The sequence below is a fragment of the Trachypithecus francoisi genome, unplaced genomic scaffold (assembly GCF_009764315.1).
Source record: "Trachypithecus francoisi isolate TF-2019V2 unplaced genomic scaffold, Tfra_2.0 Lachesis_group20, whole genome shotgun sequence".
In the NCBI taxonomy this organism is placed as follows: Eukaryota; Metazoa; Chordata; class Mammalia; order Primates; family Cercopithecidae; genus Trachypithecus; species Trachypithecus francoisi.
The window spans coordinates 41,469,242-41,488,943 of record NW_022681466.1 but is presented as its reverse complement, the minus strand read 5'-3'; the positions used below and the strand labels follow the sequence as shown (position 1 = coordinate 41,488,943).

Sequence of the window (19,702 nt, the reverse complement as noted above, 5' to 3'; positions counted from 1 at the left end):
TACTTGCCAATGTGTCGTGTCCTCATAACCTCACCTCACATTTTTTAGGCTTTCTTAAGGATCATCGATTGATATAATGAAAACAACCACCATAAAAAGGCAGATCAAGAAAGTAACAATAAAACCACAGCAGCTATCTAAAATTGTCACACCATATTCTGCCTCTAGGGTTCCAGGACGTGACTGGAGACCAATGAGACAAATACTTGGACTGATATCAGATGATCCAGCAATTTTATCCTAAACACCAATTCATGCACTAATTATGGATTTGATTGTTGACATGATATAAGGTATATTTTCCCGAAGTATTTGAGATTGCTAGCATTTGCTGGGGAAAAATACCATATATATGTCACATTTATTTTAGCAAATGAGGTTCAATAAAAAGTAGAAATAAACCTGATAAGTACAAAATAATATTTTAATAATATACGAACATGAACATGAAAACAGTGTAAACAGGTCAGAATTTTTGATATGATACTATAAACGTGATTTTGATCGTACGCAACTAGTAAAACTCTATGCAAAAGGATTAACAAGGCGTATCATAAGAAATCATTTCTTTGCCCAATATAAGCAGTTCTCAGCACATACTCAAATGCACACAAACATGAAAATCAAAAATAATGGAATGTTAAAAAAATAACTTAGGCAGACACAAATAAAACCACCCCACTAGTGTATGAATGATGCATGTTTTTATGATCTTAATTACATTTAAGGATTTTAAAAATGCCACTGATCTCACAGTTTACAATATCCAAATCTTCAAACCTGCTGGAGGAAGCCCACAGCGCAGCCTGGAAATTGTATCCATTGCATTCTCTTGTGCAGTTACCTGTAAACCAAAAATCACAGTCACGACTTTCTCTAGGTTTAACAGGTATGTCAATCAAAAAATAAGCTCCAATTCTGGAGAAGTTGATAGGGGTTGAAAAGGATATTTAATATCAAAATTTCATCATTTATGCTTATCTATAAGGGATCAAATCTTACTGACACCAAGCAAACAGAACCTTTTGAAAAATGTGTGATCCACAAGATCTTTCCTTTTAATTCAAAGCCAAATAAGTAGTTCAGTCTTTCACTGCACAAACAGGGTGTTTGATGGAATTACAGGAGGTAAACATAATCTGTGTTAGTGATGTCACTGGGAACCTTTGACTACAAAAGGTCTCATGCATCCGCAAAAAGAGCACTGAGGGTACTCAAGTCACTGTGAGTGCTGGATCACTGAGCTGTTGATCTATTCTGGTCTGGAGAACAACGCCAAACCCTTAGGGGAAAGGACTTTGAAGATGTGAGCTATCCTAGCAAGCACTGCAACATCTCTCTATCTTAAAGGAAGATTATGTCTCCTTCACTCCATCACTGGGCCTCAAGACGTCTTGTCCTCTTGTCCAGGTAAGGCCTGGACTTGCCATGCCCCTGCAGATCCTCTCATCTTTCTTTTTTCGAGACAGAGTCTTCCTCTGTTGCCCAGGCTGGAATGCCGTGGTGTGATCTCAGCTCACTGCAACCTCTGCCTCCCAGGTTCAAGCAATTATCCTGCCTCAGCCTCCTGAGTAGCTGGGATTATAGGTGTGTGCCACCACACCTAGCTAATTTTTGTATTTTTAGTAGAGACAGGGTTTCACCATGTTGGCCAGGCTGGTCTTGAACTCCTGAGCTCAGGTGATCCTCCTGCCTTGGCCTCCCAAAGTGCTGGGATTACAGGAGTGAGCCACCGTGCCCAGCAGATTCTCTCATCTTGTTCTGACAGTACAGACTAAGCACTGGGATGAGAAGGGGGGTGACTTCTTAAAGACATGCTACTTACTAAAAACAAGTCTTTTTCAAAACTTGTATTATGTCCAAGCATTTTAATAAAGACAAAGGCCAAACGAGGAGGCTTACAGGTGCCACAACACAAACTAACCAGGAGACACCTGCTTATGGGCTGTACCTTCTGCCTTGGTATGTAGTCAGTTCTTCTTGAAGGATGGAGGCTCTCTTTTGCAGAAAATTAACCTAGAAAAGACACCTTGTGTGAGAAGAGGTGGACATGGCTTACATGTCAATATTGTGCAAATAGTATGGTACGATTTTATTTAAATTCAGATAATTCCCTAGATAAAACTCAGAGGATTTGTTGAATGTCAATGTTGTGTTTTTTACATTTGGTCACATCTCATCCTTATTGAAAATCCGTCAGATACGACAGAATAAAGTTCAAACTCCTCATTGCAGCGCCATTTTGATGTGGCCCACCCCCATCACTGTGGCTTTACCTGTCCTCATGCCCTGTCCACCACTGCTGTTTCTACACCATGTCTTTCTCACTCCGTCGCTCTTTGGCCCAGGCCATTTTCTCTCTTTGGAACACTTGTCTTTCTGTCTCCTATTCATCCTCCACCATTTGGTTTAAATGTCATCTCTCCTGTGGAATCGTTCAACTCCTCCCCAACTGCTCCCCGCCTCCTAGCCCCAGGCAAAGCCAGTGGTCCCCTGCTCTGTGTTCCTCCCTTCTATTACTGATACTTCTCACACTGCTTTGTGGGTATTTGTTTTCATATGTCTTCCCTAAACCTGAGAGCTTCTCTTGGGCAAGAATGACTTTTCTGTCTCTCTACCCCAGTTTCTTTTACAGGGCTGGGCATGTGGCTGGTTTCACTAGCTGTTGAATGAATGGAGGAGTGAGTGAGTGTAAAGAAAATTACTGCTTTCTGGAAATCTTAGTCCATCCTAGGGATTCCCTGAGGTTGGAGAGACAGAACTTCATAGTGGAAAGACCCTGAGCTTTGTCTGGAGTTAGGCCAACTTGGGTTCAATTCCTGGCTTGCCATTTGTGGCTCTAGGAAAATTACTTAAGCTCTTGATGCCTAACCTGTGAAACGGGGTTAATGACAGCTACTTCCCAGGGTTATGAGGATGACATGAAACAACTAGAGAAACCACCTAGTGCAGAGCTCATAGCAGGTACAATTGCCAGACCACCATTCTTAGGGGGCTGGAGGAAACTGCGTTGTTTAGCATATTGTCTTCAATCAGATCTTTACAAAGCATTTGATTATTGTGAAGCATACATTTCTATACTATTAAAGATGCCTGTATCAGGCGTGCATTCAAAAGTACCTTACACAACCCAATATAAATGGTTTGGGGCTAACTTATACCATGGCTTAATGTAATCAAGAGTCAGTGGTATTTGATCGTTTCAGAATTGTTTATTCTTGTGTCTTTGGTCTGAACTGAAACCATGGCAACGGTTGATCCCGAAACATAGTTATGCAAGAGAATACAGCTGGCAGAACAGAAAATGTGCTTGAAAGAGAAGAAAACACAGTCTTTCTAAATGGGTGCATATCAAAGTGGTCCTCCTGGTTTTGCTGATTTGTATGGCACCCTCGTCTTCATTTTATCCAATTGCTCAAGTGACCCATAGGACAATTGATAATTTTGACAGATGCAGGGACTACACTGATTCAACTTCCCTCCCCCAACCATGCTCTGTAATCGGAATTCCAACAATTCTCAAAAAACACAGGCACCTGTGCTTTCAAACTAAATTTGCTCACTGTATGGTCTGTGACTCCTCCGTGCAGCTGCCAACTCTGAGGCCCTATCGCAGCTGGCAGTACTCTCTTTCTGGGTCAGCCTGCAGTTTTAGGAGGCTGAAGTGGCTTTTATTACAGTGAAATGATATGAATGATAATAGAAGTCCTGCAGGTAGTTTTCAGATTTCTTTTTTTTCCCTCTTCCTAAAAAAACCCCTCTGAAGGCATCAGGTCCTACCTAGCTGACACTATCTGTAGCTCACCTACAAACTTAATGGGTAAACCACACCTGGAGTGGAGCTTTTCATGTAAATAAAGATTACTTAACCCTTTGTATGTTCCCATTCTCCTCCAGTACTTATTTTTATATGCAGGCATGAGCAAATTTCATAGCCCATAGAAGCAATCGGAAACGGTAGCATATGGATTGAGATTATGAACATTTCATTATCAGATTAGAGACTTTTTACTAGGGGAATATAAAAGGAGCAGCTAAAATGTGTTCCACATTTTATCTTACATATTATAAATAGATAACGTGGATATCATCAAACCATATCATTTATTTTATTCATAAATATATTTATTAAGCACCTGTTATGTGCCAGGCACAGTACTTGATACAGGGAGTAAAGAAATACTTTCTTGGCCGGGCGCGGTGGCTCAAGCCTGTAATCCCAGCACTTTGGGAGGCCGAGACGGGCGGATCACGAGGTCAGGAGATCGAGACCATCCTGGCTAATACGGTGAAACCCTGTCTCTACTTAAAAATACAAAAAACTAGCCGGGCGACGAGGCGGGCGCCTGTAGTCCCAGCTACTCGGGAGGCTGAGGCAGGAGAATGGCGTAAACCCGGGAGGCGGAGCTTGCAGTGAGCTGAGATCCGGCCACTGCACTCCAGCCTGGGTGGCAGAGCAAGACTCCGTCTCAAAAAAAAAAAAAAAAAAAAAAAAAAAAAAAAAAAAAAAAAAAAAAAGAAATACTTTCTTTCCCTCATGGAATTTTTCTTTTTTTTTTTTCTCGGCTCACTGTAAGCTCCGCCTCCCGGGTTTACGCCATTCTCCTGCCTCAGCCTCCCGAGTAGCTGGGACTACAGGCGCCCGCCATCTCGCCCGGCTAGTTTTTTGTATTTTTTAGTAGAGACGGGGTTTCACCGTGTTAGCCAGGATGGTCTCGATCTCCTGACCTCGTGATCCACCCGTCTCGGCCTCCCAAAGTGCTGGGATTACAGGCTTGAGCCACCGTGCCCGGCCAACCCTCATGGAATTTTTCAAGGAAAAAATATGTCTGAAACTTCAAAGTGGGCTGGGCACGGTGGCTCATGCTTGTAATCCCAACACTTTGGGAGGCTGAGGTGGGTGAATCGCTTGAGGTCAGGAGTTCGAGACCAGCCTGGCCAAGATAGCGAAATCCCGTCTCCACTATAAATACAAAAATTAGCTGGGCGTGGTGGCATGCGCCTGTAATCCCAGCTACTTGAGAGGATGAGGCTGGAGACTCGCTTAAACTTGGGAGGCAGAGGCTGCAGTGAGCCAAGATGGCACCACTGAACTCCAGCCTGGGTGACAGTGAAATTCCATCTCAAAAAAATGAAAAAAAAAAATAAAATTCGAAGTGTATTGGAAATGTGAATACACAAACTCTTTCTCATGATACCAACAATATGTAAAACAGTCAAACAATACAGAAGTATGTAGCAAAAATATGTTACAAGTTTTCTTACATCATGAACCGCATCAAGAACCACACACTTCTTTTTTTTCTTTTCTCTTTTTTTTTTTCTTTTTTTTAGATGGAGTCTTGCTCTGTCACCCAGGCTGGAGTGCAGTGGTGCAATCTCAGCTCACTGCAACCTCTGCCTCCCAGGTTCAAGTGATTCTCCTGCCTCAGCTTCCTGAGTAGCTGGGATTACAGGCATGCACTACCACGCCTAGCTAATTTTTGTATTTTTAGGAGAGACAGGATATCACCCTGTTGGCCAGGCTGGTCTCAAACTCCTGATCTCAGGTGATCCACCTGCCTCTGCCTCCCGAAGTGCTGGGATTACAGGCGTGAGCCACGGCACCCAACCATATTTCTTTTTCTTTTCTTTTTTTTTTTTTGAGACAGAGTCTCGCTCTGCCGCCCAGGCTGGAGTGCAGTGGCCGGATCTCAGCTCACTGCAAGCTCCGCCTCCTGGGTTTACGCCATTCTCCTGCCTCAGCCTCCCGAGTAGCTGGGACTACAGGCGCCGGCCACGTCGCCCGGCTAGTTTTTTTTTTTTTTTTTGTATTTTTTAGTAGAGATGGGGTTTCACCGTGTTAGCCAGGATGGTCTTGATCTCCTGACCTCGTGATCCGCCCGTCTCGGCTTCCCAAAGTGCTGGGATTACAGGCTTGAGCCACCGCGCCCGGCCCATATTTCTTTTCTTTTTTGAGACAGAGTCTTGTTCTGTCACCCAGGCTGGAGTGCAGTGGTGCGATCTCGGCTCACTGCAACCTCTGCCTCCCGGGTTCAAGTGATTCTCCTGCCTCAGCCTCCCAAGTAGCTGGGAATATAGGCATGGGCCACCATGCCCAGCTAATTTTTGTATTTTTAGTAGAGACGGGATTTTGCCACGTTGGCTAGGCTGGTCTCAAACTCCTGACCTCAAAAGGTCTGCCTGCCTCGGCCTCCCAAAGCACTAGGATTATAGGCATGAGCCACCACGCCCAGCCAAGAACCATGCATTTCAACAACAACTATTTAACCTAATTGTTTGAATACCTTGTCATTATTTTGCCTTGAACATAGAATGTATCTTGTTATCTCTAACGACCATGTAAAATACACCAGAATAAAAGTGCTTCTAACATAACTGTGCTTTCAATTTCTTTGCACTTCTACACAGTGAGGAATCAGCCATATGCTAAGTGATGGCATTTCGGACCTGAAATCAAGAATAAAAGAATGAGGCTATATTGAAAGGTAGACTGTAAATGAATTGATGTTACAACTGACTGAACTTTTCAATTTTAAGGGTGCTTCAAAGAAATTCTTATTGAGACAATGAGTTATTAAACAAGAAAAAAATTTTTAAAAAAATGAAAACAATTTATCCTGAGTAGCAAGTTTTACAATGACATCACATTGATTTCTGGCATCAATTTGGAATCAGATTTCTTTGCAAGTTTCTTTTCAGAGTATGCATATCACCTAGTCCTTGGAAAATGCCTTGATTCTAGTAATTACCTGTGATTTTAGGGAGGAAATGGTGTCTTCAAGTTCTTGTCTTAGGGATGCTGGCATCAACCCTTTCAATTTTGTTTCATATTCTTGTCGTATGTAAGTTATCTAAATTGGAAAAAAATTAAGAGTTATCTTTTTACCACATAAATGATTGTTTTGAAATTAAGAAGTCCCAGAATAGTATCTGTTCATCACAATGAAAGGTTTGTTACATACGGTCAGAAACCAGACAATAAAGATGAAATAAGAAGAAGAGTTAAAAACTCAAAAGGCTACCCAGCCTGACCCCGTGACTCTGAGAGACACAGTCCCTGTAACAATGCTTTCTTTTAAATCCTTGTGAACACAATTTTCAGCATCTGATAAGTAAAATCATTGTTTTCTCCTCTTCACTCATGAGGTTCCCCACTATGCCAGCCCTGCAGCCTCTCCTTGATCAGGATGTGAACTCCAACCATACTAAGCTGTGATCTGAGGACAACTCATAGCATGTCTCTGCTTTGGTTAACATACTCCTTGAGGGTGTGGTGGCTCACGCCTGTAGTCCCAGCACTTTGGGAGACTGAGGTGGGCAGATCACTTGAGCCCAGGAGTTTGAGACCAGCCTGGGCATCTCTAAAAAATATATAAAAATTAGCTGGGCATGGTGGTGCACATCTGTAGTCTCAGCTACCTGGGAGGCTGAGGTGGGAGGATCCTTTGAGCCCAGGAGGTCAAACCTGCAGTGAGCCAAGATCGGGCCACTGCACTCCAGTCTGGGTGACAGAGTGAGACTTTGTCCCCAAAAACCCCCCAAAAAATCCCTATTCCCCCAAACTGACAGGTAGTTGGGGCACTAAGTGTGATTCATATGATTGTGAAGACATGAATGAAGGAGAATCTGCAGAGCGGTGTCTCCAACCCCCTTTGACACAAGTAGACAGGTAGAGTGCACTGGGCATAGGAAGGTTCCTGGTTCCCTTCTGCCTCCTGAATACTGTCGGGCCTGTGTTTAACTAACTGATGCTCACTGGGCTAGTAAAAAAAACAGGTTGGTGGCTCATCCCATTCATCTCTCTCAAGGCTAAAGGGGTGAGTGAGAGGGTAGAAGAAAAGCCTTTGGAAGAATATGCCTGAGCAGGATGATGTGCATGGATGAGGCATGAATATGCATGTGTAGATACTGGTGCCTTCTTCCAGCTGTGTTTCTGCATTTCTCTTCCTCCTACTATGAGATATGATAGAATTAATTATTTTTAAAATCTGTTGCATGTGCTGTGCATGACTTAACCAACATTAAAGCTGAGTTGCAGTGTATCATACCAAGTGATTCATCACACACACCTGGAAATAGGCAATATACTATGAAAATTGTGCACAACTGAGTTGAGTTGGATAGGCCTATCAATTTGCTGAAGATAATTTAAAATGAACAGTCTTTAAGACCCAACTTTTCTTACACTAAACTGAATTAAGGAAGAAATGTGCTTAACAATTCATTTCATTACCGACTACAATCCTGTGGCCACTGTTCTAGAATACAAATTTTCAATTTTTGGCAAAGTGCTTTTTTTGGGATATGCTATAATCCTGTGACTTATACTTAAAGGAAAAAAAGAAATAATAAAATATGATCTCTCCCACAGATGCAAAGTCTTTGCTGATGAAATATCTGTTGATTCTCCTATCTATTGATTTTTCTCATCTTCTCTTCTTCAACTTACTTCCAAGTGAGCCAGTTCCAGCTACTCACATACTTGAGTCAGTTAGCTGACTCAAACGAAGGAAAAATGCAACGCAAAACACATGCTTTATAAACCAGACCTCAGGGTAACATTTATTGAGGGTTCGTGGGTTATATATAGATTATTGTTTTTTTTCTATCACTCAACACTGGCTCTGGAAGTTTGAGTTTCAACTCTTTTAAAAACATCTCATGCACGCCCTATTCCCTTTTTAAACAAATTTTATTCTGTGTTTTATTACTGAAATACATTGTCCTACCCATCCCACCCCAGAGTAAAAATCTCACCCAGGCTCCCTATTTCTTTCCCTCATCCCCTCTTCCCCACACCATCCCGGGACAAATGCTCCAGGGTTCCCTGCCCACTGGTCATTCTGGAGTGTGTCCATTGGGTAGTAATGTGGAAACCACCAGGGCCTTTGTGGAGAAAATGGAGGGGGCTGAAGGAGTCCCAAGAGGGGCTTATTTCAGGGCCTTGGATCCTTGCTCATAGACGAGCTTGATCTTATCATCTAGACAGGTGGAGGCAGATTTTTCCTGAGCATAGGCATTGCTCAAGTACCGATGCACGCCACGGAAGGCCTCAGGGATGGTGAATCCCTGGTACTTTTTTTTTTTTTTCTTTTGAGATGGCATCTCACTCTGTCGCCCAGGCTGGAGTGCAGTGGCGTGATCTTGGCTCACTGTAATCTCTGCCTCCCAGGTTCCAGCAATTCTTTTGCCTCAGCCTCCTGAGTAGCTGGGATTACAAGTACGTACCACCACACCTGGCTAATTTTTTTTTTTGTATTATTATTATTATTTTTTTAGTAGAGACGGGGTTTCAACTTGTAGGCCAGGCTGGTCTTGAACTCCTGACCTCAAGTGATCTGCCCACCTTGGCCTCCCAAAGTGCTGGAATTACAGGCATGAGCCATGACACCCGGCCCCCCGGCACTTCTTACACAACACTTGTACTATGTGGAGCTTTGACAACAGGCTGCAGTCAGCCAGGGTGAGCTCATTGCCATCCAGAAACTTCCTCTGAGAGATGCCTTCATCTTCAGCACTGGTTTCATCCACTTCTTCTGGGTCAGGGGATGTTACGTAATTGTCTAAAACCTTCAGGGCTTTCAGGAGTCCCTTCTCCAGACTGTCATTTAGTGCTGGGTTTGAATTTCTGATGTAAGCAGAAAATCTGGCAAATATGTCCAGCTCAGCTGTGTTGGACTCAGGGTTCAGAGCTGCCAGCTTGGGGTACCTGGGAGGGCACAGCACTGCCTACAGAAATTCCTCAGTCTTGTTGGTGCCCTTGTGCTCTTCCATGCCATACAGCAGGAATGGGAGCTGCCCTTCTGGGTACAGCTTTTGCACTATCTTGGTCTGCCTCTTGGTGTCAATGATGGTGACACTGAAGGTGACTCCCTTGAACCACAGCACCATGAACAGTCTCTAGGAGAAGGGGCAGTTCCCAATCTTGACCCCATCACTGCCAGCCTTCATGAACAATTCAACTTGCAGTTGTTCTTCAGCTATGGTTGCGCTAGGGACCAGAAAATGGCCATAGCTGGGGGAACTGGGGCATGCACTATTTCTTACATCCTTATCTGTTTAGAATGTCTATCTGTTTTCCTAAGCTGGCACTCAGCAAGAAGGCCATGTTCCATTTGACTGCCAAGATGGTGAAGCCCAATGATGAGAAGCCAGACAAGTTCAAGTCTGGCATTTTCCAGGGTCTTCTGAAGCTGGAGATGGCTTAGCTCGGTTGCATTTACAATGCAGTCCTTGAGGATTTGGTCTTCTCACATGAAACTGGATGGCAGTCAGCTCATAAAGGTTCATTTGGACAAAGCACAGCAGAACAATAGGGAACACAAGGTCAAAACTTTTTCTGGTGTTTATAAGAAGCTCATGGGCAAATATGTTGATTTTGAATTTCCAGAATTTCAACTGTAAACACAAATTATAAAGTATATTCACAGTAAAAAAATAGAACAAAGCCTATCCATTGCCTTTGTATTTAAAAGACAACTTTGCTGGGTATAAAACTGCTTCAATCCCACTTTCTTTCTCTCATAACTTTGTGAACACAAAGATCAAGTTAGCTAGGCATGGTGGTGTGCACCTATAGTCCCAACTACTTGGGAGGCTGAAGTGGGAGGACTACTTGAGCCCCTCAGAACATTTCTCCAGTGTTTTCTGGCATTACATATTGCCATGGTAAAGTCTGAGGCCAATCTGTTTTTTTTTCATGTTGAATATAACTTTCTTTTTCTGCTTGGATGCTATGATTTTCTTTTTCCTTCATTTAGTAACTTCACTGGGAAATGCTTTGATACTAATTATTTTATATTAATTTTCCTGAGACATTGTATGTGCCCTTTCTACCTTTACATTCCATTATTTGAACAAAAGTTTCCTTTGTTAGAAGGATTATTTGTATTTGACTATATATATATCTTTTCCTGTTGGTTCTCTTCTTCAGAGACAAAAATTTTGCGAATGTTGGCTCTTCTTTGACAATCTCCCATAACATTTTCTCTATTATTATTTTTACTTTCATATCATTTCATTTTGAGACAGGGTCTTGCTATGTTGCCCAGGCTGGTCTCCAACTCCTGGACTCAACCGATCTTCCTGCCTCAGCCTCCTGAGTAGTTGGAATTACATGCATGCATCACTGCACCAAACTCTTCTTATCATTTTATATCTATTTTATATTTTCATTTCATTTTATATAATAGCCTCTAGCCTAATTACTATATTTCCTTGGATGGTTTTAGTTATGATTTTCCTATTTTGTTTCATCTACTATGGTTTCAATCTTTTGCTTTTGTCTACCATTTTTCCTAAGCTCTGAGAGATCACTTTTCATCTGTCTGTTGACTTATATCATCTTTAAATATCTCCTTTTTCCTACTTCTCTATCGCCCTCCACCATTTTCCTTGAGAGATGTCTAAATGTGTTTTGTGAATGCTTTGACACTGTGAAGAGCTGTTATAAAGAACTATAATTAGTCTGAACTTTCCTACTGTAATTTTCCATTTGATATACAGCACATTATTTGCTTACATTCTTTCTTCTCCTCTCTTTTAATCCAGCAAAGATCATATGCTAGTTCCTTTTTCCAAAAGAAAAATTACACCTCATTTTTGAATGGAACCAGCTATTTGCTGAGAGTTGAGGTGTGGCGGGGGTAGCTGGGGTCAGGCCACAGCTATGATTTGGTTTTGTTGTCTTCGTTACTCTTTGACCAAATCTATGATTTCATTTGCTCTGGGGGCCTATGTCCCTCAGTTTTCAAGCACTTTGGAGGTCACAGCCAAGTACTTAAGCCCTTTGGTTCATGCTCATGGCTGGTTTCTCCTGACTCTCCTTCCTCCCGCCCTGCCCACTATTCACATATGATGGTTTCTCTCTAGTAGGAGGCTAGGCCATTGAGAGTAGAAGATTGAGTGTGTCCAAGGTTGCTCTTTGATCACCATTATTCCTTCCATCACTTTTCAAATTCAGAAGTTACATTTTCCAACATTTATTGAAGATTCGTGCATTCATACTTCCTGTCTATTCCTTTATTCTTTTGTTTTTGTGATTTTAGTGAATTTGAATGAATTTAAAATAAGCCTCTGGAAAATATGAAATTACCTCATGTATGAGTGAGACTTGTCAACTGGGAAAATATTACTACCCTGAATCCTTAAGCTCAAATGCTGAATTTAAAAATCATTATATAAAGCTGAATCCTGTTACTTTAATAAAGTCATGAAAAACTTTAACTAATCTGTTTTCATTCTATGAGGTTAATAAAGTTACCACCAGCAAACATTTACTGAGGACTTTTTGTGTTGACTCTCCATGTTTTATATGGACTTAATCCTTCTGATGACCCAATAAGGGAAGCACAGAGAGGTAAAACATGATTTGAACTTAGGTAGTCTGACTCTCAAACACATATTATTGTCCACTTTGCTCTACAGTTTCTTAAATAATCCTTCTAAATGCTGAGCTGATTTGTCCACCCCAGGGGGAAGAGAATGCCAGAGACACGTGCATTAGAGGAGTCTTTGCTACCACGTTCTAGTGCTCTCACCAGCACAACAGGGCCCAGGGACAGGGGATGGGGTGTTGAACTGCAGTGTTTCCAGACATCCATCTAGTCATCAATCTTTTTAAAAAAGTGACAACCATGAAAACAACAACTGGTTCCAGAGGACTCCCCACACCTTCCTACTGATTTTAAAATTTTAGCTTACTACGGATTTATATATGACCAATTGGAGAAAACCTCTACAAATGCAATATACATGTCTGACCTGAAAGTTCCACAAATTCCCCAAAGAAGCACATATTCAAAATCCAACCAGTGAAGGATACATGTAAATTTGTCATATGGCAAAATGACAAAAGAAAAAGAAATAGTTTATATTCCTATATAGCACTCTTGATTCTTGTGACCTTTTTTTTTGAGACTGAGTTTCGCTCTTATTGCCCAGGCTGGAGTGCAATGGCACGATCTCGGCTCACCGCAACCTCTGCCTCCTGGGTTCAAGTGATTCTCCTGCCTCAGCCTCCCGAGTAGCTGGGATTACAGGCATGCACCACCATTCCTGGCTAATTCTGTATTTTTAGTAGAGACGAGGCTTCTCCATGTTGGTCAGGCTGGTTTCAAACTCTCGACCTCAGGTGATCCACCTTCCTTGGCCTCGCAAAGTGCTGAGATTACAGGCATGAGCCACTCTGCCCAGCCTTTTTTTTTAATTTAATTTTTTTATTTTTATTTAATTTTATTTTTTAAGAGACAGGGTCTTGCTCTATCACCTAGGCTGGAGTGCCATGGCACAATCACGGCTCACTGCAGCCTCAACCCCCCGAGGTTCAAGCAATCCTCCTGCCTCAGCCTCCCGAGTAGCTGGGACTACAGGTGTGTGCCACCATGCCCAGCTAATTTTTTTTTTCCCCCGTATGGTTTCTCACTATGTTGCCTAGGCTGGTCTCAAACTCCAGGGCTCAAGTGATCCTCATGCCTTGGCCTCCCAAAGTGCTAAGATAATAGGCATAAGCCACCATGCCTGGCTTTTGCTACTGCTTTTTTTTTTTTTTTTTTTTGAGACGGAGTCTCGCTCTGTCGCCCAGGCTAGAGTGCTGTGGCCGGATCTCAGCTCACTGCAAGCTCCGCCTCCCAGGTTCCCGCCATTCTCCTGCCTCAGCCTCCCGAGTAGCTGGGACTACAGGCGCCCGCCACCTCGCCCGGCTAATTTTTTACATTTTTTAGTAGAGACGGGGTTTCACCGTGTTAGCCAGGATGGTCTCGATCTCCTGACCTCGTGATCCGCCCCCACCTCTGACCCAGGCTGTGTTTAAGGGGAAACAATGAGGTAATGAGAACTTTTACTTATGGACTATTCATGAATTTGGAACTGCCGAAACAATCTGGCCTTACAACAGACCATGAAGCAAGATGAGGTTGAGTGGAGTTAAGCAAAGGGTTTGATGGACACACTATTCCTTTGATTCAAGATCAAAAGTTTTACACATACATGTATTTTATCATTATATATGAATATTAAATTCATTAGCATAAAGTATCTTATTATACCAGTGTGATGTCTATTAAACACTAAGGTATTCAAAGGCTGTTCTGCTGCGGCTCATTTCCATCCTCTCTCCATTCCCACCATCCTCAAAAAGCACTGTGGATAATTACGTGCTCTTCCATGTCCCTCAACCACATCGCACCAAAGAGAGGGGCTTCCCTCTCTCCACCACGGTTACTTCTCTCTCTACCTTCCTTCATCTTCTTTCCCTTAGCAAAATAAAATTAGGAAACCCACTCAGGACACTGTGATAATGACATTTCTATAATTAGTAATAAGACTCCTGTAAGCTGAGTGGAAATGGGGTCTTTATAACATGGTGCCCACGTGACTAACAGGCCGTGCCCTGCTCCGTGGCAACAGTCTGCCTGCTCTTCCCTCCAAGGCATGGCACTGACACTATGATTCCCTTAACTTTTAAAGTAAACTGTGAAGACCAAGACCATCCCTAACTAGAGTTTCATGTTCCAATCAAGTAAAACTGAAATGATGGGTAATCAGACAAATGCTCATTTGCATAAATAAGAGACTACAAAGTGTATGGAATGTGCAGTTGACTTGAGCCAAGGGGTCCCTAGAGATAAAAATTCAAAGTGACATTAGAAAAAGGGAGCCTCGAAAATCTGTAATTTCATTAAAAATAGCGAAGGGAGAACTAAAACATATTTTATGATGTTTTTATTCAAAAAAACACTGTATTGACTGGGCGTGTTGGCTCATGCCTGTAATCCCAGCACTCTGGGAGGCCGAGGCTGCTGGATCACCTGAGGTCAGTAGTTCAAGACCAGCCTAGCCAACACAGTGAAACTCCGTCTCCACTAAAAAATTAGCCAGGCATAGTGGCAGGTGCCTGTAATCCCAGCTACTCGGGAGGCTGAGGCAGAAGAATCGCTTGAAGCCAGGAGGTGGAGGTTGCAGCGAGCCAACATTGCACCACTGCACTCCAGCCTGGGCAACAGAGTGAGAGTCTGTCTCAAAACAAACAAACAAACACTGTATCAACCAGTCATGTCCATATGTCAAAACCATGTCAAATATGTCATCTTGTTTACAATAAAACAAAAACTAAGATAGAAATGTACAGCTCTGTGCAATCAGCTTAGGCACAGGCCTCAAATGCAAGTTATTTTATTGCAAGCTCCAATGTGACCAACACAGAATTGTCTTTTGAGGAGCTGAGAAAAGAGGAACCTCCTATTGCATTGCCACTGGCTTATGCTACAGTAGTTGTTTATATGTCTCTGCATAGTCATTTATTATCACATTTTGAGGTAAGGGTGAAGCAGTTCAGGAAAATAAGTGTGCCTGAGGCCAGGTGTGGTGGCTCATGCCTCTAATCCCAGCACTTTGGGAGGCTGAGGCAGGAGTATCGCTTGAACTCAGGAGTTCAAGACCAGCCTGGGCAACATAATGAGACCTCATTTCTACTGAAAATTAAAAAAAAAAAATCTGCTGAGCATGGTGGCATGCATCTGTGGTCCCAGCTACTTGAGAGTCTAAGGCGGGAGGGTCGCTTGAGCCCAGGAGATCCAGGCTGCAGTGAGCTATGTTTGTGCTACTGTACCCAGCCTGGGCAACTGAACGAGACCCTGTCTCAAAAAAAAAAAAAAAAAAAAAGTGTGACTAATATTACTTTACAAAGCCCAGCAAGCATTTCTGGGGTCAGTTCAGCAGAGAACAAGGGAAACTACGTAAGAATTCTATTAATGTTATCTCCTGAATCTTTCCATTTTGCCACTGGAACCATCCTAGTCCAGAATACATTCAATACATCCATCTTGCATCTGGATGACTGCAATATTGGTAAGTTGGTTTTGCTTTTCAAGCAGAATTTGCTTAACCTTTAAGATCAAAATTAATATCCTGTATATGGCCAACAAGGCCCTGTACTGTCTGGCCCTATTCACCTCCTAACCTGCAACTCCAGAGAGTCACCTGGCCTCTGGAATACTAGACATGTTTGCTTTCTTTCAATTCATTCACCAGTGCCCTGTGAATTAGGATGGTTCTTGTTTTTCTCTGATTCCTCTTTTCTTGTTGTGTGGGTTTTGCCACTGTGTCCATCTGGACCTCTGGATATTGGGGGTCCCTGCTCTGTGGTGATGTCAGGGAGGGTGCAGATCTAGGCACCCAGGGGGAGGGAGTTTGGCCAGGCCTTCATGATGAGGCTGTGTTGGGGCCAACTGACTCTCCTTTAGACAAGTCATAGCCTTGAGTGTGGCAGGCACCAGCTTCATTCCCAAGAATGGGCCCCACACCAGCCCTTGCTTTCAAGCTGCAACCCAGGATCCTGGCACTTTCCTGGCAAGAAGCACTTCTGTCATCCCTAACAGGTTTCCTTCCAGCTGCCTCTGCCTGCTGCTGGGCTCAGTACCTGGAGGCTGTGGCCTCACTCACCACTCAGGTTCTGTTCTGTTTCTACATCACAGAAATGTTCGTCTTGCTTTTAATACCAAATACTGGCTGGGCACAGTGGCTCCTGCCTGTAATCCCAGCACTTTGGGAGGCCAAGGTGGGCAAGAGTTCAAGACCAGCCTGGCCAACATGGTGAAACCTCTTCTCTACTGCAAATACCAAAAAAAAAAAAAAAAAAAAGAAAAGAAAAAATTTGCTGGGCCTGGTGGCAAGCGCCTGTAGTCCCAGCTACTCAGGGAGGCTGAGGCAGGAGAATTGCTTGAACCCAGGAGGCAGAGGTTGCAGTGAGCCAAGATTTTAAAAAATTACATCTTTCTAATTCTCTTTCTCTCTCTCTATAAATATATATATTTTATGTATATATTTTTTATTTCCATGAGGTTTTCGGGGAACAGGTGGTATTTGGTTACATGAGTAAGTTCAGTGATGATTTGTGAGAATTTGGTGCACCCATGGCCCGAGCAGTGTACACTGAACCCAAGTGGTAGTCTTTTATCCCTCACCTCCTTCCCACCCTTTCTCCCTGAGCCCCCAAAGTCCATTGTGTCATTCTCATGCCTTTGCATCCTCATAGCTTAGCTCCCACTTATGAGTGAGAACATATGATGTTTAGTTTTCCATTCCCGAGTTACTTCACTTAGAATAATAGTCTCCAACTCCATTCAGGTTGCTGTGAATGTCATTAATTCATTCCTTTTTATGGCTAAGTAGTATTCTATTGTATGTAGGCCACAGTTTCTTTATCCACTCATCGATTAATTGGCATTTGGGTTGGTTCCACATTTTTGCAACTGCAAATTGTGCTGCCATAAACATGCATGTGCAAGTACCTTTTCCATATAATCACCTCTTTTTCTCTGGGTAGATACCCAGTAATGGGATTGCTGGATCAAGTGATAGTTCTACTTTTAGCTCCTTAAGAAATGTCCACATTGTTTTCCATCGTGACTGTACGAGTTAACATTCCCAGCAGCAGTGCGAACATACTCCCTTCTCACTGCATCCACAGCAACATCTATTATTTTTTGATTATGGTCTTTCCTTCCTTCTTTCCTTCTTCCCTTCCCCTCCCTCACTCCCTCCCTCCCTTCCTCTTTCTTTTTCTTTCTTTCTTTTTTATTTTTGAGATGGTGAAGTCTCACTGTGTCACCCAGGCAGAAGTGCGGTGGCATGATCTGGCTCACTACAAAACTCTGCCTCCCAGGTTCAAGTGATTCTCCTGCCTCAGCCTCCCGAGTAGCTGGGATTAAGGCGTGCACCACCACTACACCCAGCTCATTTTTATATTTTTAGTAGAGACAGGGTTTCACCATGAACTCCTGACCTCAGGTGATCCGCCTGCCTTGGCCTCCCAAAGTGCTGGGATTACAGGTGTGGGCCATCACACCCAGCCAATTATGGCCATTCTTGAGAGTGTAAGGTGGTATACAAATGGCCAAAAATGCTCAACATCACTAATGATCAGAAAAATGCAAATCAAAACCACAATGCGATCTCTTTTTATATTTTATCAATCATTGTAGAGTGTTTGGAACTGAGGGGGTGTCTGGTAATATCCCCTAATAGAGCCATCCAGTAGAAAAGGACAAACTGTTTTGTAATCTTTTGATTTAATGAAGTGTAGGGATTAAGAGCCCAGACGCTGGAACTGGTGTGCCTGGAGCTGGGTCTGAGTTGTGCCCTTAAATCTGTGTGCTCCCAGAAAGAGTAACTTCTCTGTGCCTCAGTTTCCTTATCAGGAAAATAATTTTTCAAGGCCACTGTGAAGATTAGATGATTTAATACCTGTAAAATTTGTATAAGAGTTGCACATAATAAATGTTCAATAAACATTAGTTATCATTATATGACTTAATGGAGATTTTTATTATACATATTTCATATTATGTATATAGTATGAATTATATTTATATATATTCTATTTAGCCAATTCTCTATCATTAGACTTTATTGCTTTTTCCAATTATTTGCAACATTAGAAATCGTTATAGCAAATTATTTGCTTAAATTAATGATTAATTGAGGACTCCATTGAAATGTTTTTGTATTTTTTAGTATCTGTGGATTGAGAAAGTACCTTATCAAAAGCTCCTATGAATTCAGAATCAATTTTAAATGAATTTAGATTTTATAATTTAAAACAATCCATATACATTTGAAAAACAGTAGTGCCTGTTTATCCAGGCTACCAACAATGGCTGGTGAGTGCCTTAGTTTGGGCTGCTATAACAAATACCATAGATTGAGCAGCTTACTCAATAAGCATATATTTCTCACAGTTCTGGAGGCTGAAAGTCCAAGATCAGGGTGCCAACATGGCCAGGTTCTTGGCAAGGGCTCTCCTCCTGCTTCCAGTTTATAGCAATGTGTATGTGGACCTCCCCATATGGCCTTTCCTTGACACGCTCTGCTCTCTCTCTCTCTTTTTATAAAGGCATTCATCTCATTATGGGGCACCTACCTTCATGACCTCATCTAGATCTAATTACCTCCCAAAGGCCACCTCCAAATACCATCACATTGGAGATTAGGGATTTAACACATGAATTTGGGAGGGGACACAAACATTCATTGTATAGCAGTGTGCATACGGATTTTCTCAGATCCTTGTCAGTAACTCTGGCCCATGGGTGGGGAACCATTGCTTCACTGTAAATGACTTAATTTAAGGGAAGGATCTCAGCTCAAAACTCTTTCCAACTGGATTTCCACCAATACATAGGAGGATTAAGGGAAAATAACATATACTTCTACTCATTGTGGATTAGTTTATTCAGAACCTGTTCTCTGAATACCTGGCTTAGCAGAATGTGTTAAGCAAAGTGAGTCTGACTGGTGGCGGGACTGAAGGTGGCAGGAGGAGGGGAGGGAGAACAAGAGGTGACTTTGGAGCATGGCATGTAGTCTGAGGGAGGGTGGACAAGGGCAGGCACTGCAATTGGCCATCTGGTGTAAGAAGAGTGCAGCAAAAAGACACAGGGCTTCTGAAGGGTGGCGAAGGGCCAGAGGAGGTGGGCAGGAACTGGGCACAGGAAGGAGGCTTGCTGGGAGGGATCAGATGTAACATAAACAGGAATGTGGAGGATGTTTCTGAAGGATGGGCCTCTATGCAGCTAAATGTTTTTGCATAGGCTTTTTAGGGGAATGAGTATATTTTGGTTTCAAGAATAAGAATGAGGGCTGGGTGTAGTGGCTCACGCCTGTAATCCCAGCACTTTGGGAGGCTGAGGTGGGTGGATCA

The 19,702-nt window shown here is 42.7% G+C and overlaps 1 protein-coding gene and 1 pseudogene across 11 annotated transcripts in view; both read right to left on the bottom strand.

Moving 5' to 3' along the window:
* Positions 1–410: 410 nt before the first annotated feature.
* The window catches only part of CEP112 (centrosomal protein 112), a 564,728-nt gene continuing 545,436 nt past the window's right edge, over positions 411–19,702 (bottom strand). For 7 of the 11 annotated variants that reach the window (XM_033183912.1, XM_033183914.1, XM_033183911.1 and 4 more), the window contains 3 exons: positions 6,753–6,854; positions 1,952–2,016; positions 411–844 (listed from right to left, as the gene is read on the bottom strand). In XM_033183912.1, the coding sequence (XP_033039803.1) occupies positions 841–844; positions 1,952–2,016; positions 6,753–6,854 (171 nt within the window). In that variant the 3' untranslated portion in view covers positions 411–840. Of the gene's footprint in view, positions 845–1,951; positions 2,017–6,287; positions 6,451–6,752; positions 6,855–19,702 lie in introns of all 11 variants that reach the window. The other 4 variants (XM_033183919.1, XM_033183917.1, XM_033183922.1 and 1 more) reach the window with 2 other exon arrangements.
* LOC117067401 lies at positions 7,839–9,912 on the bottom strand (annotated as a pseudogene).